We start from the raw sequence: 23433 nt of genomic DNA on the forward strand, positions 1-23433 counted from the left end.
ATTGATCATTAGTCAATTAATGATTTTCATCCATCCAGGGAGCATTTTAATCCAACATAAAACGTTGGGGATAAAATGTTAAAAAATAAAACGGATCATGTTGGATGAAAATCGTTAGTTGATTTACTTTCAACACATGTTGACGTGGAATTTCCACATATGTTCAATTATTGATGTTACATGTGTTATATCATCATTTTGGGTGATATAACACATACAACATCATCATTTTGGGTGACATGACACATGTCATGTTTATCACTTTGCCCTTTTTTTATCATTTTATCTCCTAACATTTCAATTTTCAGTTAAAACAGATCATGTTAGATGAAAACCGTTAGTTAATTAACTTTTAATACATGTTGACATGAAATTTCCACATATGTTCAATTATTGATGTTGCATGTGTCATATCATCATTTGAGGTGACGAAACACATACACGTCATCATTTTAGACATGACACATATCATGTCTATCACTTTGAATGACATGACACACGCCACGTCTTCAACTGATCACATGTGAAATTGCATGTCAGTAATATACGTTAAATGTTAGTCAGCTAACGATTTTCATCTAATTAAATCTGTTTCGTCAAAAAAATTGAAATATTAAAAGTGATATGATTTAAAAATAGAATATAGGGTAAAATGACTGTTTGTTGAAACGTAAATATTATTTATCTGTAAATATTCAATATATTTTGATATCATATATTTATTTTGAGGAATTTTAGTCTCATGAAACACTTGAAATATAAAATATTTAATTTTCCCACCTTTTGAGGTATTATGTTTTAATTTAGTTTAAAGGCTTCTCTTTGTCCCTTAAAAGAAGAACCCACTGCTGTTCTAATGCCCCAACAAAACCATAAATTACTTGTCACGCATGCAGCATGGAAACTATATTGTATAATCTTTAGCATAGTGCACATGAATTTGGCTCCATTAATTAACAAATAATTGTATAAAAAAGGCTAAAGTATACAAATGCTCCCTAACTATAGGATATTGTTTTATTAAGTCTCTCGACTATTAAAAGTTACAAAATGGTCACCCTACTATTCATTGTGATCCAAAGTCATCATTTTCCGTTAAAAAATTGGATGTTGTCTAAGTTGAACATTAGCATGATGGCTGATAAATGATAGTCGTTTGAGATTCCGAGATCAGATTTTATCGTATCACAATCAATATGTTAACGTTCAAATCAAAATATCATATATTTTAACGAAAAAAGACGAGTTTGGAATATAATGATAGTGTGATGGCCAATTTATAACTTTTAATAGTCGAGGGGCTCAAAAAAGTAACACTCTATAGTTAGAGGATAATTTTATAACTTTAATAATGGAAGAACTTAATAAAGAATACACTATAGTCGAAGAACCGTTTGTGTACTTTACTCTAAAAATCCATTTAGCTATATTAATAGAGAATAATTAATTATCATTTTCTTAAAAAGAATACATTTAATAAATTAATTTTTTTCCATCCATCATCACTTCCAACTGGCATCAGCATATATTAATATTTATATTTCGACTGACCTAAGTTTGGACAAAAATTGTATGAATTAAAATATTTGACCGAATCCAAATTCTCTTTATTATTAAAATTAAGATAAATACCCTGACTATAGGATAATGATTTATTGAGTCTATTGACTATTCATTATGTTCCAAAATCGTCTTTTTCCGTTAAAAATTTAACGGTCGTATGAGTTGGACGTTAACATGTTGACTGAGATATGATAATCATTTGAGATTATAAGATCAGATTTTATCATGTCTCAATTGGTGAGTTAATTTACATCTCATATTGCCGTCAAAATTTTAACGGAAAATGACGAGTTTGGAACATAATTAATAATTTAGTAACCATTTTATAACTTTTAATAATCAAATGATTCAATAAAACATTATCCTATAGTCAGGGGATTATTTGTGTACTTTACCCTAAATTATATTGTATGTTCGTTATCTCTTCCAACTGGCATCACAAGTTACTAATATTTATATCTGGACTGACCTAAGTTTAGACAAAATTGTATGAATTAAGATATTCGACCGAATCTAAATTCTGTTTAATATTAAAATTAGGTCTAATTGCAATTTAGTCACTCTGCTACATTAAAATTTGATGTTTGATCTATAAATTGATAACTTCATTAATTGTAATCAATAAATTGAGACTTATTTAGAAAAATAGTATCTAAATAATATTTTTTTCTCATTTAGGTGCTTACTTTTCGTTAAAATTAAAGTTTAATGTTCCGCACGAACCGAGCGACCTCAGTAGTAAAGGTATCGTTATTATTTTTTTGAGGTCTCGAGTTCGAGCACCAGGAATGTCAGGGGAGTGATCGTTCAATGTCAAATGATTGAGAGTTACCTCTGAACAGATACTACCTTGTACTTACCCCATATTAATAAAAAATTAATGTTACGTTCATATTTCCATATTTTTCTTTTAAAAAAATAAGTATAAAAACTACGTATATTTTCTATTTTAGGTGTCTAAATTTTTTTATCAAACTTTTACTAAATATATTTTAAGGGACTTAATAATGTTTTTATCGAGTTAAGGTGATTATAAAGTAATATCGGTTCTAAATACTCTCAATTATTTGACAATGAAACGCTCAATCACTCTACTGTAATAGTTGGTGATCAAACCCGTGACCTTTCAAACAAGTTAGGTTAAAAAATTGTCTCCGTGATAGACGTTTACATTTCTCAAATACATGGACGAAACTAGAAATTTATTAAAGGAGGTTAAAATAATTTTTTACTTTTTAAAAATATAATTTTTTAATAGAGAGGGTAAATTTTTTTTATTTATTTCTCAAGATATTTTTTTCCAGTATCGGTTAATTCTAAGAAAAAATAATTGACAGGGAACCAGGATCATGTTGTTTCCTACGAGGTTTCGCCCATGCTTAGATCCGAATTAATCGATCAATATATTAGATAACATGTAATTATAAAAAAAATAAAGGATTAAATATAAAATTTCACTATAACCAAATGACTATATCTAGCATTAGACCACAAAGTTCATAAACTCGGAGCGACGACTCAGCCGACAGCTGTGGATGAAACGTAGGCGCAGGGTGAGTGCCAAAGGCTGGCAGCACGCGTGACTTTTAGGGCTTTATTTTATGCGTTGGTATTATATAATGGAATCTTTCTCAAATAACGAGAATGAACCAAAGTTTTCGATCCAATTCAAATTCCCCCTTTTTAAGTGAAAAAGGTTTTTTTTTAAGGGAGAGGGGTCAAAATACCCTAAACGTTCAAACACATTTGCTGGCATCGAGTCCGAATACGAGATCTTTAAAGATAACGAACATCTATTAGTTACGGAAGTTGCTTGGTTCGTGTAGGATTGTAGTAAACTAAATCACATTAACACTACCAGTGACGATAAAAGATAAACTTCATTAGCACTAACATAAAAAGTGCAACTAGGGATAAACCGAGGGTTGGAGGACGAGGGCAATCGTCCCCTGAAAATTTAAAATTGTCATAAAATTTAATTTTTTTTATGTATTTTCTATTGAAAACATGTTTTCGCCCTTGAAATTTTAATTTCCCCTAACATAAAATCATTCGTTCGTCCCTACATATAACAAAACGACACATTGACAAATTATTTTTCCAATTCAAGTACGACCTATCTTTTGTGACTGTGAATGTCTATCAATAAAAAGGAACTAGTTCAAAATTTGAAACAAAGATAAATCGACAAATTAATTAAATAAACATCAACAAAAGATTTACGTCAAATCCAACCATAAGGAAACTGAATATGTCATATTGTTGTTTAAATTCTTAATATACTTTAGGTGTCTAAATTATACCTCAAATTGATTTCTGGTGCCTAAAGAATTTTTCATTAAAAATATATGCCTAATGTTTTTTCCGTTACACTTATAGGTGCCTACCGTTAAAAAAATTGTTAAGTGACACGTGTTATGTTTATATATTTAAAAAAATTAGTACAAGGGCTAAAACTATAATTTAATCTTTTTTTTTCTATAGTATTAATCGTGATGACAATTATATTTAATTATTCTTTTAGTACTGAACTTACAAATTCTACTAATTAGGTCCGGGGATCCAGGCAACTTTTGTTTTGGAGTTTAGATTATAAAATTTATTGTAGAGATCATTCAAAGATTTTGGATTTGGAATTTTCGACCTACTATGCAAATATATATAATTTTAGTATTAGATTGAATTTTATAAAATATACATAAAAATATCCAAAATTATCCTGATTATTTATTTGTAAAGTATGTATGTATGTATGTTCGGTTGATGTTACGGATGCAAATTTTTAGAAATTATATCTAAACTATTAAGAATAAATTACGCGTTTAGTATCTAAACTATTAGTTTTGGTCCGTTTTAGTATTTAAACTTTTAATATTTTTAAAACCATACCTAAAGTTTAGTTTTTATTTCATTTTTGTGCCCCGCCGTTGATAACTATAGTTTTTATTTCATTTTAGTATCCTCATTTAAAATTGAACGTTAAGTTTTGAAAAAATTGAAAGTTTAGGTACTAAAACGGATCGAAATTGATAGTTTATGTATTAAAAACGTTAAGTTTTTTACGGTGGGTACTAAATGAAATGAAAACTAAACGTTATGTATAGTTTTACAAAATTTCAGGGATGCAAAATTAGACCATCAATAGAAAATATCTAAACTGAACGAAAATTTAAAATTCTTAGGAGAGGCAAACTCCCCCAGTATTTCTCGACCCATCCAGGAGGTCCAATCTTCCGCGAAGGTCAATAGCCTTAAACCCTAAACCCTAACCCTAATTCTTCACCAATAGAATATGTGATTAGGGTTATGTTATTATCAATTAGCTTTGGGATTTGTCAAATGCCCAATTTGCCAATTCATATGTATATGATTAGGCTTAGATTATTAGTAATTAGCATTGGGGTTTGTCAAATACCCAATTTGCCAATATATATGGGGTTAATTGCACTATAAGTCACTAAACTATAACCTGGTTTTAAATGGGTAAAGTACACTAGAGGTCATTGAACTTTTCTAAAATGATCCTTTTGATAATTGAATTTTCAGAAGTTACAAAAAATTATTTGACTTTTTGAATGATTACAAAATGGCTATCACGATGTTATAATAATAATAAATTTGATAATCTTAATGATCATTTTATAACAATTTGATAAAATTTAACTAATCGTTTTATAACAACTCGATAAATTTAATGATCAAAACAACTATTTTAACAAAGTTACTTACCTTTGGTTTAGTTTACCCATTTCAGATTGGTTCTAATAATCGAACTAATGGTCCCTTGACTATATAATGTTGCTTTGTTGAATCCTTCGATTATCAAAAGTAATGGTTCTCAGACTATATGATGTTACTTTGTTGAGTCCATTGACTATTAAAAGTTACAAATGGTCACCTGACTATTTATTATGTTCCAAATATTTCATTTTTCATTAAAATTTGACGACAATCTAAGTTGGATGTTAATTTGTTGTCTGAGATATGATACAATTTGATCTTAGAATCTCAAACGACTATTATATCTCATACAGTAGATTAACATCCAACTCATACTGCCATTAGTTTTTAACGAAAAAGGACGAGTTTGGAACATAATGAATAGTCAGTTGAATATTTTGTAACTTTTAATAGTCGAGGACTCAACAAATCAACACTCTATAGTCAGGGAATTGTTTTGTAACTTTTCATAGTCAATAGACTCAACAAAACAGTTTCATATAGTCATTGGACTATTTGTGTATTTCATCCTTAAAATAAAACCTCACTATATATATCTATATTATAGGCAAAAAAGTATGAGAGATCCCTGTACTTTTAAAAAAAGCAATGTGACCCTTGTATTATTTTTCTCTCAATGTGACTCTCTAACTTAGAAAACAAACCCAATGTGGCCCTTTGTCCAACTTTTTTATCGTTGACCGTTACAGTATTGGCGTGCTAGTCACGGTGTTGACGTGATAGTCCACGGTACTGGCGTGACAATCCATCTTCCATGTTTGAGTTACCAATTTATCCAATCTGCCTTGTCATCTGTCACGTTAATCTGATACCATGGATTGTCATGTCAACACTATAATTGTCAACAACAACAACAAAAAGTTGGTCAAAGAGTCATATTTGGTTTATTTTCTTAGCTAGAGAGTCACATTGGGTCTATTTTTTAAGTTGGAGAGATAAAAAAAACAAAATTAGGGTCATATTGGTTTTTTTAAAAAGTAAGGACCTCTGATGTCTTTTTACCTATATTAAATGGCCACATAAGGACATTGAAATGCCTTATAAAATCTAGCAAGATTCCCTTTCATTATTCCATATTATTACCAACAGGGAAATGGGAGGTGAAATCTGCGGGAAAATGGGCTGCGGGGCATTGAAAAAGCTCTCAAATTCATGGAGGGAGTTGGAAATGGCTGTCAACGACACCGTTTCAAAGAGCAAAGTCGGCAACTTCTTCAAGCTCGAAGCGAGGAAGACTTGTTTCACCAAGGAGCTACGAGCCGGAACCGCAACCTTCCTAACAATGGCCTATATCATCACCGTCAACGCCACCATCATCGCCGACTCCGGCGGCACATGCACGGTGGCCGACTGTACTGCTCCGGCGAACCAAACCGCTTCATATGATTGCATGTTGAAGCCCAACGTGGGGTACGAAAACTGCGTTTCGAGAACCAAGAATGATCTGATAGTGGCCACTGTTTTATCAGCCATGGTGGGTTCATTTGCGATGGGGGTTTTGGCTAATCTCCCGTTGGGGTTAGCCCCTGGGATGGGACCTAATGCTTACTTGGCTTATAACCTGGTGGGGTTCCATGGATCAGGGTCCATATCATACCGAACCGCCATGGCTATGGTTCTGGTTGAGGGGTGTGCTTTTCTTGCAATATCAGCAACCGGGGTTCGATCCAGGCTAGCCAAGCTCATACCTCAGCCGGTCAGGCTAGCCTGTGGTGCAGGCATCGGGCTGTTCATTGCATTCGTGGGGCTTCAAGTGCACCAGGGTGTTGGCCTCGTTGGACCCGACCCGACCACACTGGTCACAGTCTCGGCTTGTGCTGAACTAGACCCTGGCTCGGGCGCCTGTTTAGGGGGCAAAATGAAGAGCCCCACGTTCTGGTTAGCCATGGTTGGGTTCCTTATGACTTGTTACGGGCTAATGAAGGATGTTAGGGGAAGTATGATATATGGTATTTCATTTTGTCACATTAATTTCATGGATTAGAGGTACTTCCTTCACAGTTTTCCCTGATACACCACTTGGTGACACCAACTACAACTACTTCAAAAAGGTGGTTGATTTTCATACAATACAGTCCACCGCCGGCGCGATCAGTTTCCGCCACTTCAACCGACCGGAAGTTTGGGTCGCGTTAGGGACATTACTGTACATCGACGTGCTCGCCACGACAGGAACATTATACACAATGGCCGAAATCGGTGGCTTCTTGGATGACAAAGGCAGTTTTGAAGGTGAATACCTAGCATACATAGTCGATGCAAGTTCCACAATAATCGGATCCGCATTAGGGGTTTCCCCGGTAGCGACATACGTCGAATCATCGGCCGGCATAAGAGAAGGCGGTCGGACCGGCTTGACGGGCGTCGTCATCGGCTCCTACTTCTTCCTGTCGTTGTTCTTCACGCCGTTGCTGACCAACGTGCCGCCGTGGGCGATCGGACCATCCTTGGTGATGGTCGGGGTGATGATGATGAGGGTGGTGAAAGATATCGATTGGGGGAACATGAAAGCGGCGGTGCCTGCATTTGTCACAATGCTGGTCATGCCATTGACATATTCCATTGCAAATGGCATCATTGGTGGCATGGGGGTCTATTTTGCCCTAAGTTCATATGATTTGGTGTTAGGGTTCATCAGGTGGTTGAATAAGATGAGGAAGATGGTGATGAAAGAACAGAACCAAGTTTCGGCCGCTGCATCAAATGGGATTGAAATCATTTGAATTTGTAGAGAGAGAAAAAAGGAGAGGGTCAGAGTTTTGATTATGATGAAGCAATTTTCTTGCAAAAAATTCATATGTATGCATATCACTTTTTCCAGGAAAATTGTGTTGTAGTATCTTTGTATTAGCGGTACTGGTAAAAGAAAGTTTAATAATATTAAATTGCAGTTGTGAATGTTACGATTCTATTTATTTTTTAAAGGTAATTATGAATGTGGTACCACGATAATCTTAAAAAATATTACGATACGATTTACAGTCGTAATTTGATATTATAATGGCATCGTCCCCGTACTTAAGTCATTTGTTAATAAAGTTTATACACCATCATATTTAAATCTAAAATCTTAAAAAATAATAAAATTTCTCGATTATTAATGTCACTTAGTTTGTGTATATATATATATATACACGTGTGTGTGACGATGAAATAAATGGTACAACTAACTAGAATTTGTTCAAATGGTAAACAACTTGATATCGCTTAAATAAATCTTGAATTCGAATCCTTGTGTATGTAAAAAAATACCTGCTAAGAGATACATCTACCAAAGTCAGATGTATCATTTGAGTTGGTCCGAATTAATCAAAATAAAACCTTAGAAACCGAGAGTACAGCAGCAACAACAAAATGATGCAACATGGATGGCAATAAAGGAGTAAATGAAAGGTTCAAGATCCAACCAATAGTTCTGATTGCAACTAAATGAATGGGGTTAATGAAATCCCATGATCAAACAACATAATTGACAGTTTTCTGAATCACAACAATGGTGAAATCCTAACCCTCGTTTGCCAATTGATTAACAGGTTTCATTAATATTGATAAAATTACAGTCTACCTTTCTTTCCTAAGTGCCCCGTCTTCCGTTTGTGACGACTGAAATCCGACACGAAACGAAACGTCTGGCCGCAGCCTTCCTCCGCGCATACATAAGGACGAGCACCTGTGTGAACCCTAATATGTTCGGTTCGAGCCCATGCCCACTTGAATGTCATTTTGCAGCCCTTCCATGGACATTTAAGAGGCCGGTCGTCTAAATGAACCCGACGATGCTGAACCAGATATTTGTGTGAGAAGAACTTCTTCCCACACCCTTTGACGGGACAAATGTTTCTTTTGTGCACGAGTAGCGCTTGTTTTGAGCCGAAAGTCATCGAGCAGCCTTCGATGTCACACTGATATTCCGCTTCTTCATTACTTACTTTTGCAGCCTTGTGACCAGCTTGAGTTTTCGAATTTGAAATGTTCTCCACTTTCTTCTGAATGGATTGCTTCTTCTCTTTCGGTTTTGTTTCCAGCTCTTTCAGAGGCTTTCGGCTTCTTGTCCTTAGGCGTGTGCTCGGTCCACCTTCAGTCTCATCTTCATCAGATGAATCACACTTTTTGTTGTTCCGATTTCGAGTAGTCTTTTGTTTCACTTGCTTCACTTGTTTGACATTCCGCTGAGTTACTTGTTTTACTTTTCGTGGTGACGGGGCTCTCCATTTTCCACTTCTAAGACTCTTATTTGATGGATGAGAAGTATTGTCCGACGAATCATCTGAAACTCCATCTTCCCTCTCAACAATCTTGGTTTGCTTACTTCTCGGAATTCTCTGAGGTTGCTGAAGAGAACTGTCATCCGGAGAATCAGATGAAACTGCATCTTCCCTCTCGGCAATCTTGGTTTGCTTACTTCTCGGAATTCTCCGAGGCTGCTGAACAGAGCTGTCATCCGGAGAATCAGATGAAACAGCATCTTCCCTCCCAAGAATTTCAGTCTGCTTACTTCTCGGAATCCTCCGAGGCTGCCGTAGAGGACTATAATCTGGAGAATCAGATGAAACAGCCTCTTCCCTCTCAATAAGCTCAGTTAGCTGACTTCTACGGCTCTTCCTACCACCAAATTTGGCTGCTTTGCTACTAGGAACACTCTGATGCCGCTGTTTAGGATTGTCCTCGACGGAATCATCTGAAAACACATCTCTTTCCATGAACTTCATTTGCTTGCCTCTTGGAATCCTCCTAAGCTGATTCTGGGAATCATCATCTGACATTGCATCATCACTCTCAAGAAACTTTCTTTGTTTCTCTTTACGCATTCTTCGATACAGCTTAGGGGAATTATCTGCTCGTGAATCATCCGAGACTGTGGCATTCCTCTTGCGTGACTTCATTTGCTTGCCTTTTGGAATCCTCCTATGCTGCGAATGAGAAATTTCTTCTTGTTCATCATCAAACACATCAGTTTCTCCATCCGAAAATCTGGCCCGCCAGCTTTTAGGAACTCTCTTAGACTGCTTAGGAGAACTTTCAAAGAGTGAGTCTCCGGAAACTTCATCTTCTTCAATAAAGTTGCCATGCTTGCCTCTGAGATTGTTCTGTTGCTGCCGATGGGTAGAATCATCTTCTGCATCCTCTGATTCGGTATCATCTCTTTCAGTAAATTTTGCCCCCTTTTTCCTCGAGCGATTCCAGTGCCGCAGCAGAGAATCATCTTCGAGCGAATCACATGAAATTGCCTCTCGTTTTTTGACCAATCTAGGTTTCTTGCCTCTAAAAACTACCCGTTGTTGCCTATGTGAACCACCATCCAACGAATCATCCGAAACTGCACCCTGCAGCTCAATGCATTTCACTTTCTTGTTAGCTGCAGTCTCCTCCCTCTTTTTCTCTTCCTATTAACCACCTTCGCTGTTTCAGCTTTCCGAACATTTTCCGGTTTCCCCTCAATATTTTCATCTGACGTTGCCCAAGCATATAAGTTTCTTTCTTGCTCTTGTTCCTCGGGATCCCTTTGTGCTAAAAATGGATGAACCTGATTCGACATCCAAACTTTACCACACCATTTTCCAGCCAGTACTTTTCTCGGTCTGCTGGACCTCCTCCCATACACGTTCAACTTTGCCGGGGAGTTATAGGCAGAATTACGGCCAAACGCGGTGTATATAACACAATTGTATGGCATCTGCTTACTGTATAGTGTAGAACGGCTAAGATTGGCACTATAAAATAGGTTTATACCGAGCTTTACTGCCCAGTCCCCATTCCCAGGTATAGCATCCTCACTGTCGAGAGCTGACTGGATATGTTCTTCATCATCCTTAGTAGCATCCCCGTATAAGATGTCATTCCAGGGATGATCAATTCCAAGTTCTTCAGCCACCAACTTTGCCTCTGCTTCTATTTTTGGGTACTCTGCATTGTTTCGAACATAATAATGGTAATCGAACGGAAAGAAAAGAATCTAAAATAAATAAACGGTAGAAATGTTAATTTGGTTTCCGGAAGATGCAAAACATGCACATATAATAATCAGTAATAGGATTTCCTGGTGCATGGTGCCTCACAATGATTATAAATAGAGATCAAAACTTTCATGATTTCCTTCCATGTGTATCGATAATCTCAACATAAAAGCATGGATCCGTATTTACCGTTACCTACTCGACATATTTACTCGCATGCAGAGACGTCAAGAAAAGAGAGTTGCATATGATATAGAAACGCAAGGAAATTCATATTAATTCACGGAATGTAGCATCTCCTGATATATTTCTCTCTTTCAGGAAAGGGTGAGGAAGCGGAGTGTAAACTGATCTAAAATATATTGATTTGCTTATTTTGCATGCCAAAATATACCTGGATGACAAAGGAGAAATACATGTACTCCTCCGATTTGGCGAAGTTGATGTTCCACTTCTACGGCATGCTCGAGACAGAAGACATGCACTCGAGAAGAATCTTTGTCCGATCTTTGAATAAATGGAATATCCGCATTCCTCATTGGTACAGCCTTGCTAAACCTCATTTTCTCTGTGCTGATAGCGGCTGGAGAATAACTTGGATTAGCATGTGATGCTGTGCTTTGATCTCTAAACTTGTCTTCCAAACCATTGGATCTTCTTGAAATAAGTTTATCAGTTTTAAACTCGACAGAAGGGTCAAATATTTCAGGACTATGATTCTTGACGTCAACTCCTTCAGATCCAAGTTCGGAAAAGCAACGACTGACATGGAGAGGAGCTTCCTCCTCAGAATCCACTGCTGATAACAACGGATTGTGACTCCTATTTGCATCATCGGGAGATAAACCAGAATCGTTACACTGAAATTTACTAGCTGGGGAAACATTTGCAGAGTGTGTCTTTGTTGCATCATGAAAGACAGTAGCATCTGGTTCCGCATGATCTTCTTCAGAATCAGATGAATTTCCATATGTTGAAGCCAATAGAACAAGAGCAGAAGTCTCTCCCTGTTTTACAGTATCTTCCGCTAATTGGTTACTCCAGTCTCCTGTCTGAAACTTTGAGTCAACAGACTGAACAGCGACATCATAATTTGGAACACATTTATTCATTCTATCTGTGATGGAAAGGGAAAAAGAAAGGACCATCATGCTTTTATTAAATCTTCAGCAAAGGAAATAGCCGAAAGCTCTTTAATAAAATATTAATTCCGGAAGCCGGGATAAACATGCTGATCTGTAGACAACATATGATCAATCTAGATATCATGCAGCATAAGTAGTTTCACTCAAAACATGAAAGCTATTGCATCCTATTCAGATGCAAGTGTATGAGAAACCAATCGACTCAATGTCCCAAGCCCATTGACACAAGACTAAACATGAAACCGAGACATCCATTCCCATAACCTTATTTGAGTTATCATATCTCTATTACACTTTGGATATAACATGTTGTAGGATGTCGATGACATGCAGCCAGATGCCAAGCTAGTCTACTTACAATCATTAATCGGACTGCTTATATGCATCATAAAGACAAAGCTATCGTCCCACGAGCACAAGGAATACATTATACATTAAGAGAAATGAAAAAATATACATTTACTTTGACTAGCATGTAATCACACGAAGGTCAAATAATAAAAGAAAGTTTTCATACATAACCTACTTGTACAAGGATTTTTCTCGGAAGTGATTGCATCACCATGAGCAGCATCGAACCCATTGCGACTTACTCCAGAACCAATAGTCCAGTCATTAAAAAAAGCTACAGTCAGCTGAGATGAGGTATCTAGCCGCTTGGTCCGTTGGTCGAAGAACAGCAACACAAGCAAAGCACAATATTCCACATGTGACACATGAAAACAGCCTCTGATCTGGCAATGCATCATCTCGAATGGCACCATCTCTTTCCGTAATTGTGCTCAAAGTCTGCGAAGGAAGTCTATACGAATAATCATTTCCACTAAAAGAAGAATCCCGGTTACCTTCATATATAGATTCTAGTTTTCCTTTCACCGAATAGAAACCTTTTATTCCCTTGATTTCTTCATTCCCACAAAGCATGGTCTCATCAGAGCCTACGTCTCTGGATGATTTGACTATACCCTTGTAGTTGCATAAACCAAGTGGCATCCTTGGGTTCATTCTTAATTTGGATGCAACTCGTAAATCTGAACAAAGAGAAATGTCAGAAGAACTTCTGGGAAGTAATACCACTGAAGATCCTTTTCCAAGAATATGAAGTAGTTTATTGTTCTGTATTATATCCTGCACAAATAATTCTTTAACCAAGTTTTCTCCTTCACTTTTTTTCTTATCCTTTAGTCGAGAACTCTTTGGTTTAGCACTGATGCTCATAGGTATCCTGCAAGGAGAAACCTAACGAGAATGAGGAAAAAGTGCATAATATAAGTTATCATTCTTTTGGTATAAATTTTGAACTTGCCAATAGATACAGATTTTTATCCATTTACAATGTAATGACATTAACTTCGTAACAAGGACTAATAAAACTAAAGGGGGTATGTTTCTTAGACTCTTTGATATTCTAATATAAAGTTATTCGGACTGTCTGATATGAGCATGTATTTAACATAGGCATGGTTAGATTTTTCTTAGCTTTTCTATGTATTGGGAGGATGTCACGTCAGCATTTCCATGTGTCATACATGGTCAGACAGGTACTTTAAGAAAGATGAGGAGTCGAAGCAACATAGTTAAATCTAATATACCAATTTTGACCACATGTACAGACAAATGGCAAGACATAGCCTACTCTGCGATTGCTAGGAAAACTAGCATATTCATGACTAAGAGCAACAAAGCAGGAAAAAACATTAAACAACAACAAAAGCTCCAATCACGACCAAGAGCAAGAGATGAGCAACTGGTTGGTTAAATTCCTCATGCATATTAACATGAGTTGCAATAATGTTTACAGTAAAAGCAGCAACCTTTAGGGAGTCCAACTATATTTGATTGAGAAGGCAGAATACATCAAGAGATGAAGAAACCCGAACATCAGATAAATCATACCGCTTTTACAATAGACACAAGTCACATACCTAGAACATAATTCAAGTGCAAGATCATAAAGCAACTGGACATGAGAGACCATTGGAGGGTAATTGATTGAAGCCCTTCGAATAGCAGCATCTCTGGCCGATCTCAACCATTCTGGAGTTGCAATATTAGCTGCCTCTCCGAAGTTAAATCCTAATGGCCAAAACATATGGACGAAGTTAGCTCCCTACTAAAATTGTAACTATCTAAATTCAAATGTTTCTCACCATGACTGAACCCTGAATGATAGGCTCTCGGGAAAGTGACAACAAACTCCCCAGCATTTTGCACTAACCTGATTTCAGAGTACTGTAATGTCAGAAAGTGATAGATAACCATCCCTCACCGAGACGTTATGAGAATAGATTCCAGTTTAAAGTATTTCAAGGGAATTTCTCAATAGAAGAAAAGGATGAGGCATAAATTTAATTAAAAGAACAAAAGTAGCATCCAAATGCTTAAGAAAAATGAAAAGGAAGCCAAAATATGTTCAGGGTAATGATCACAAGTAGTAAGTTAGGATTTGAATTGAACCTAAGATTACTCGATAGTGCAAAAGAATAAGGGATAACTTTACCTGCAGCATGGTATTCCGGCTTGAACAAATACTTCAGGAGACATCACCGTGTTCTTCTCACCAAGAGTAGAAAAGGTAACTAACACATGAAAAATTAAAATAAATATGCTCAATTGCTACACCCCAGTCTTTAACCTAATTGAACTTTAAGTGCTAAAGCTTCAAGGGAACATGATACAAGTAAAAGAGGACAAGACATGACACAAAACACTTACATAAGCCATAAGCATATATATATTATCTGATCCAGCCTCTGTTCTCATAACTAACCCTTACACACAACTCCCAGAAAGGGCATAGAAGACAGTGTGCTCTTTTTAGATTAGATAATGTTAACATACAATTAAAACCACTTAAAAAGCTCCGTTGACACTGTTGAACAAGAATTCAAACTTGAGCACCGTGTTTATTGACTTAATTCTTCCATTGCTCAAACTAGTCAATCTCACCAATGATATCCTATGTGGTCTACTACTTACATATGCAGAGGCCACACAAAGTATTTCTTTTTCACATGTAGCAAGCAAAGAAACAGAGGAGAATTAATTAACAGTTCACTAAACTCGCCAAGAGGATTGAATCTCCTTCATCGAAACACAATGAAACTGGTAACTAAAACCTCATTAAAAACTCAATTGACACAGTCCAACAAGAAGTCAAATTTGAGCATAGCTTATTAAGTTAATGCCTCCTTCACTCAAACTGGTCAATCACACTAATGTTATACTATATGGACTACCACTTATATATGCAGAGTCAACAGAACACAAAGTATTTCACATGTAGCTAGTGAAGAAACAGAGGAGAGACCCTTAATAGTTCACTTAACTCGATAAGAGGATTGAACTCCTCTCCATTGATACACAAAAGCTCTGTTGACCCATTCAACAAGAAGTCAAATTCAAGCACCTGGTCTATTAAGTTAATTCTTCACATTCCTAGACTAGTCAATTGTGCCATCGATATCCTATATGGGCTAATACCAACACATGCAGAGACAACACAATGTATTTCTCATGTAGATAGCCAAGACACAGAGCAAACACGACCAATAGTTGGCTAAAACTCACCGAGAGGATTGAACTCCCCACCATAGCCCTCAACCCTGACCACCTCCTCAAAAGCAACAGCCGCTTCCCTCGGAACACCATACCAAGTCTTCCCAGCTCCCATATGCAAGTAATTCAAGCTATGCAAGTCATGATCCTCGACATGCCAAGCGAACCAACTGAACAACATTGCAATGTACACCATAGGGGAAGTAACCCCCGGAATCTCCTCCTTCATGAACCTTAACAATGACCATTTGGCCCTCGAAACAGCTCTCATATTCCAGGGCGTTTCCCCCACCGTAACCCCTTCCCCTGCCTCTCTCCCTCTCCCGCTGCTCTTCTTCGAGCTCAAAGGCACGAAAGCCGAACCGGGCATGTCGTTAGCATACTCGACCATGGAGGGTTTATCAACCGTTGCTTTCCAGAAAAGGGTTTCGAGTTCTAAAGCCGAAAGGGTGCCCTTTTTGCTGTGTTTCTTCAAGTAACTCCTTTCGAAACTCTTGGCTTTTGCTTCGAATTCCTGGAAAGTGTAGTGCTCCCCACTTTGCCACACGGGTTTCTGAACAGGTCGGTGCTTCCTGGGGCAAAACCCGATCTGCTGCTGCCGGGTAGTGAATGTGGGTGCCGGCTTCGAATCTGGGCTTGCATTAGCCGCGGCACGAGCCAAGAGGGAGCGGTTGAGGTTCCCAATTGCTGTCTTCTTAGGAGCAGGTGGCACCGGGGGTATGATTTTGCAGATTCCATACAGGGAAGCCTCCTTTTCGATCTTGGAAATGTATGCAATCGGATCTTGAAACTCTGCCAGAGTAGGCCTATACTCTGGAGCTAAAGGCATGGATTTCAGCCATGGAAACACTTCTGGACTTTGCTCTGACGAGTGAGCCATGGAAATCATTGAAAGAAGTTCATATCATGAAAGTTCACTAGAAAAACAAGTACAGAACAAAAAGGGGTTTCAGATTCTTTCTAAGCTCCCATTTCCTTTGCTTCTTTTTTTTTTAATATTCTGGGAAATGGGTTTTCTTTCTTTTCTATTTTCCTCTGTTTTCTTTTTATTAATTTTAACAGAGGAAGGGGGAGGGGCAGAGAGAGGCAAAGCAAACTAAACTATGGCAATTGGGATGGGGTGTGAGCTTTTCTGGGTTTGGACTAAAACATTGAAAGTTCTGAAAATGACAGCCATTTTCTTTTTATTTACCTTCCTGCCATTATCTCTTTCTTTAAAAAGGATAAAGTACACAAATGGTCACTAAAGTATACTAAACTGATTTTTTGGTCACTAAAATTGGTCAAATTACTTCACATTATAAAACAATGATAAATTTTATATATTTAAACATCATTTTACAATAATTTGATGACTATTTTGTAATTTTTAAAAATTTAGTAATTAAAAATATGATTCAAGTACAGTTTATATATTTCATCCTTTAGAAAAACAATAATCCTATTGAGTGAAAAATACGAGAAAATAAATAAGTGATCGAAAATATAATTAACATCGAGAAACTAATATTTTAAAATTTGAATTTCGATATAAAAAGACAGTATAAATTGAGTAATAAGATACTTAAAAATGTAATATTCATACACAAGTTATCTCATTAGTTAAAAGAATGATTATTATCAATAGAGATTAAAGTTTTGGCCCAAGCAATTATAAGATATTTAAGTATTTAAGTAGGGATGGACATGGGTTGGATTTCGACCAACTCAACCCGACCCGAAAATTTTATATTCTTTACCTGATTCGATGCTACCCGAAAAATATATACCCTACTCCTAACCCAACCCGAAATAATAAAAATATTATTTTTATTCAATAAAAACAGTGATTTAATTGAAAAAAAATATATAGCAGTAGTATTTGTAATTATTCTTAAATATATAAGGTAAAATTATTATTTTTGGGTCTGATCAAATATTTTTTACCCTAAACCCGAATCCGACCTGAACATCCCTTTTAAAAACCTTGAACCAACCCAACCCCAATTTTTTAAAAAAAACCGATCCGATCGGATCAGATCGAAATCCGTCAAGTTCGGGTCTCATGCTCATCTCTATATTTAAACATCCATTGTCAAAACAGTTTGAGAGATAAATCTAAAAAAATAAGAACCAAAATGAGTATTTTGTAAATATTGGGGGGCTAATTTTAATATTATACCTTCAAAAAAGTTATACATACGACAAGACACTTGCCCATTTTTATCCCAATTTATTTCTTCCACCGAATGGGTAACCGAATCACAAAGCTTTAGACAGTATATATTTAAAACACCATGTAGAATAAGGGCAAATAGATGAAGCAGTACATTAATATAGTTTTCTTTTGGGGAAGTATACAAAAGCAAGCACATTGCATCATACATTGCAAGCATAACATAACATACCATCCCTAATGAACATGCCACTTTGTTTAGAATACGAGCCTAAAAGCTATTTTGATACCAAAGAGCCAACCGGCTGACTGGGACCGTGAGAATCTCCGCCAGACGACCACCACGAAGAAAGAACATAAGGCATTCCACCATCCCCACCGCATCTGCGTTTGAGCGCAGAGGGTACTGCAATGGCAAGTAAATTACAGACATCAAAAGGTATTGGTTTCTCAAGAGGCTCCAGTGGTGAGCTGAGCCCCAAAGGATGGCAGAAGCCAGCCCTTCTCCTGGGCGTACTCCGTGTAGAAACTGAATTTATCTTTAGCGTTCGGAATGTCGAGAGCCAGGTCATCAAGCCCATCCTTGACCCGGGTGAAGCCTTTGCTCATCTGATTAATAGTGATTAACCCCTCGTCGAAACACACCTGTAGCAGATCCAGCATCCTATCGTTTTTCTTCTCCATGGCCATCACCAGTGCTTTCTTAACCACCTCGTGGTTAAAGAATGGCATTCCGAGGTCACGGATACACTGGCAAGCTTCACCTACAACGCCTCCACTTTCGTACTCCTCTAGGAGCTTCATTATCTTGTCCTTTGCATCCTCCACGGCCCACCCGGTTCCGCCTCCCAGCACCTGAGGCCTTTCACCAGCATGGCGTGCAGTTATAAGCGATCGAGCCATGCGGATAGTCTCACTTCCACTGCAGTTTGGTGGCAACTTGCCGGCAATCTCATCGAGATTCAATGGGGCCAACACATCATCAATAACGGCTCTAGCCAAGAATAGAGCAAGCTCAGTCGAAGCATCCAAAATATCCAAGGCAGTGTCTTCCGCAGACTCCAGAAGCATAACAAAGCCATTCACTATATCTTCAGTTGAAAGATCTCAATGTGAAGAGCGGAGAGCAAAACAGACGCCATTTCTTTCTCCCTGTTCTTCCTGTCCAGGGCAAGAGTGATGAGCTTCTTCAAGAAAATAGGATTAAATTCAGGCAACCCTACATCTTCAAGACTCCTGATGAGTTCCGGAATATCATCCGAGAGAAAATACTCATGAATTATAGCTACAACCTCCTCCTTGTACTGGATCAGTTTTTGTCTTCATTTTGAGCCTCTCCGTCTTCAAATGAAGACTTGGTGAATGATGCATCAAGCCATCCTTCAGAAATAGCCTTGGGGACAATGGATTGAAACAAAGTTTTCACAGATGGAATGTCAAGAGAAAGATCATCAAGACTCTCTGCTAACCGAGCAAACCCTTTCAGCATTTGACTCGAACTTATCAGCCCTTCTTCAGCCGCTTCCTTCAACAGTTTCAGCATAAGTGGTTTGGCGGCTTGAATCTCCATAGCAAGAACCAAAGCCCTCTTAACAACCTCATGATGAAAGAATGAAACACTTAATTCCTTATACACCTACAGGCCTCAAATGTGTCACCGCTCTCAACATATTCCCTTAAAAGATCAGCAATCTTTTTCTTCATTTCCTCAACCGTGACATGAATGCTACCACCCCATCTCCTCTCCAAAAGTTCAGCATGGTGGGGTACTGAGAGATAACTCTTCTCAGCAGTTTGCAGAACCTGATATCCCTTGGAAGATTCAGGAAGTGTCTTCTTTGCCCTTGAGAGGAAAGCTGGAGGCAGTATCTCATCAACCACAGCACGAGCTACAAACAGAGCAAGGGTATTGACCGCATCCATTATGTCCACAGCAAGGTCATCGGCAGCCTCGAGAAGCATAACAAAACCATCCTTAATCGGGGTTGGGCTGATGACATCTGCATATAGGGCAGAAAGCAAAACCGAGGCCATTTCCTTCTCTTTATCATGCCTGTCCATGGCCATTGAGACAAGTCTCTTGATAAAATAAGGATGAAATTCACTTGAACCAAGATCTTTGAGGTCGGATGCAGCCAATTCCACATCAGTAGTCCCAAAATATTCTTCTATTATTGAGACAACTGCTTTTTGTACTCATCTAGGGGGTCGGAAATAGTTGACCCAACAAGTTGATATGGTTCCTGGCATAGGCAAGGGTAAAGACATTAAGCATCACCAAAATTATTAACATATGAGCATCGCGGCAGGTACAAGTGGTATTAACTTTATAAACAGCAGCGATTTATTTACTTGATAATGAAATGTAATGTTCAAGTATGCAAAAGACAGGAGACTAAAAGGTACAAATACCTCTCCACTGTCATAGTTAGGATCATTTCGATCGACATGTGATTCACCGTCAGTATCAAGCAGTCCCCCATGTGCCCTTACCACCAGCACCATCTGTTTTAACATTAGGAGGAAAACAACTAATCAGTAAGAAAAAATAGATAACAACTCCTTGGTGAATCTCCCACATCTCAAGCTAAGTTCTTTGGCAAAATAAAGATAGAAAGCAAAATAGAACCGTAAGCCAATATTAAGGCCAGCTTATCATTAGGCTTAAATGAATTACATGCAGAGTAGAAATCCAGATCGTGGGATAATATATTGCAAGAGAAACTCTTTTAAGTGTTAACATATCTACAGGCATAAAATCAACAAATAAAATTTGAAACTTCCTCAACTTATTTACATCTTACTAAGGCCACAAGTGTTAAGAAACACTCTTAATTACTTGGTGAGAAAAATAAGCAGTGCCTTATTGAATACCAACCCCAACAAAAACCACAATATCACAAAATCCAGCAGTAACTTGAAACAAATCTTTCGAATATATTAATTGTTTAAGGTGGAACTGCTGATAAGTCGTCAACCTTTACACAAGTTTTGGTAATACACCGTTTCTTCCCTCCAAACCCTACCCTACTTCCTTAAGAAAATCAGCTTGCACTGATTACTGGTTTGAATTCAATTATCTCACCAATACAATATGAAGAATGTGATCCAAGATATACATGCAAATACTTATAAAATGAAAAGAAAACTAAATAACATCCACAAGGATAGCAAACTACAAAATAAATACACAAAGAGGTTACCAATGAATAAATGAAAGTTGTAAAACAAATAACCAAAGCAAAAGGCTCACCCTTCTTTACACGGACAAACTTCCCCGAGTGAGAGCGACGAACATGCTTCATTCCAACACCACACGTTGCCACCTTACCACCAGCAGGAACCTTTAATTGGTGATCGAAGAGCGAGGAAGTAGGGGATTCGGAGATGATGACAATCTAGGAGATGGTAAACTAGCCTCCGCATTTTGACTCGCTATTTTCAGCACTTCCCTTGTTCATCGGTAAGAAATCCCTCACCTGAAGCCATTTACTCTTCACCAATTCTAAATACCTGCAAGTAAACATACTGTCTTAGATTAAACTATTTCCGGATGAACCATGTTTAATTTAAGTAAACGAATAATTAAAGAAATCTTGATTAGCGGTGGGGAAAACAGTAAAATGCAATAAGATCTCATCGACTACGAAAGATAAGCAGGTCTTCTTATGAAAAAAAAAACCGCGACGGTTACACTCAAACACTCTACTTTCGTTCATTTTCCCAGCAACCAAACATGGCGGTGGCAACGAAATCTAACAAAAGAAAAGGGATAAGAATGAGCAAAATACCAGATTCCTTGTGTGAAACTTGGATAAAAGAGAAGAAAATGAAGTAAGAACCCTAATCCGATCCTTCTGTTCGTGGCCCCGGATCTGAAGCCAAAACAGGAGTAAATCGGATCTCCGATTCCGGTCAAAGTAATAAACGGCGAGGTCAAAAAGAAGGAAAGATCTAAAAATGGAGCACTAGATCGAAGGAAATGGGTCGTCGGATCCAAATTCCGGGTCGGAAATCCGTTACAAAAAGGAAATGGATGAGGGCAAATATAAGAAGACTCGAGAAAAAAGGGAGATACTATACTATATATATAGGGAGACTACGGTTATTATTACACGTCACCAATGGTTAAATTGTTTTAAAATAAAGGGTAAATTACGTATTTAGTATCTAAACTATCAATTTTAATCCATTTTAGTACCTAAACTTTCCATTTTTTCAAAATCATACCTAATGTTTAAATTTTGTTTCATTTAGTATCATGCCGTTAAAAACTTTAGATATTGTTTTATTTTAGTATTCTCGTTCAAAATTTAACGTTAAATTTTAAAAAATTGAAAGTTTAGGTATTAAAATAAACTAAAACTGATAATTTAGGTACTAAACGTGTTAAGTTTTTAACGGAGGTTATTAAAATAAAATGAAAACAAAACATTAGGTATGATTTTGAAAAAATTAAAAGTTTAAATATTAAAACAGACTAAAATTTACCCTAAAATAAAATTAGATCTAAGTTAAACAAATTATTTAATCATTTTAAATTTTGTGCAACATTGATAATTATAAAAATTAATTTTAAAATAAAGTATAATAAATTATCAAAAATTTAAATTAATTAACCTATAGTCTATAAAATCATAACTAAAAAATTTTTAAAATTATAGTTAAAATGTCATTTTGAAAATCATAAAAAACTATGAAAATTTTAAATGAAGAAAACAGGTCGTTTATTTCATTAATAATATGTTTTGAAAAATAAATTTTATAGAATAAAAATTAATTTTTTAGTAAAAAAATCAGACATTGATTTTTTTAATATTTAGATGATATTGTGTAAATTATTTTCCTCAAACTTTTGAACATTTTAATTTCATCCCTAAACTATACTATTTCATTCTAAATTAGTCCTTAAACATTTTTAACATTTCAATTCATCCCAAATTATGTATATACTAATCACATTCTACGCTAATAAAATCATTAGACCAAACTATTATTATATGTTTAAAAATATGTTTAGGTTAAACCACGGTTATAACTAATTACATATTTGGATGGAATTAGGGATAAAATTGAAAGATTTAAAAGTTGGAGGACCAATTTAGAATGGGAGTCATAGTTTGAGGATGAAATTGGAATTTTTAAAATTTAGTATTAATTTAGAATGAGAATTATAGTTTGAGGATGAAATTGAAATATTCAAAAGTTTACAGACTAATAGAATAAGAATCATAATTTAGAAACATATAATGTACTTAATTCTTAAGAATTAACTTGTAAGGTCCATTTGTTTCACGGTAAACAGATTCCGAAAAAT

General features: G+C 36.5%; 1 protein-coding gene and 2 pseudogenes across 1 annotated transcript; 1 reads left to right on the forward strand and 2 right to left on the reverse strand.

Moving 5' to 3' along the window:
- The first annotated feature begins 6397 nt into the window (after positions 1-6397).
- LOC120185019 (adenine/guanine permease AZG2-like) lies at positions 6398-8027 on the forward strand. Its single transcript, XM_039189356.1, is given in 2 exon segments — positions 6398-7261; positions 7263-8027. Coding segments are annotated over 2 exon segments (1629 nt in total).
- A 719-nt stretch (positions 8028-8746) lies between these two features.
- LOC120185047 lies at positions 8747-16996 on the reverse strand (annotated as a pseudogene).
- Positions 16997-18245: 1249 nt separating this feature from the next.
- LOC120185003 lies at positions 18246-22158 on the reverse strand (annotated as a pseudogene).
- Between the last annotated feature and the right edge of the window lie 1275 nt (positions 22159-23433).

The sequence above is a fragment of the Hibiscus syriacus genome, unplaced genomic scaffold, assembly GCF_006381635.1.
Source record: "Hibiscus syriacus cultivar Baekdansim isolate YM2019G1 unplaced genomic scaffold, ASM638163v2 tig00112988_pilon, whole genome shotgun sequence".
NCBI classification, from domain to species: Eukaryota; Viridiplantae; Streptophyta; class Magnoliopsida; order Malvales; family Malvaceae; genus Hibiscus; species Hibiscus syriacus.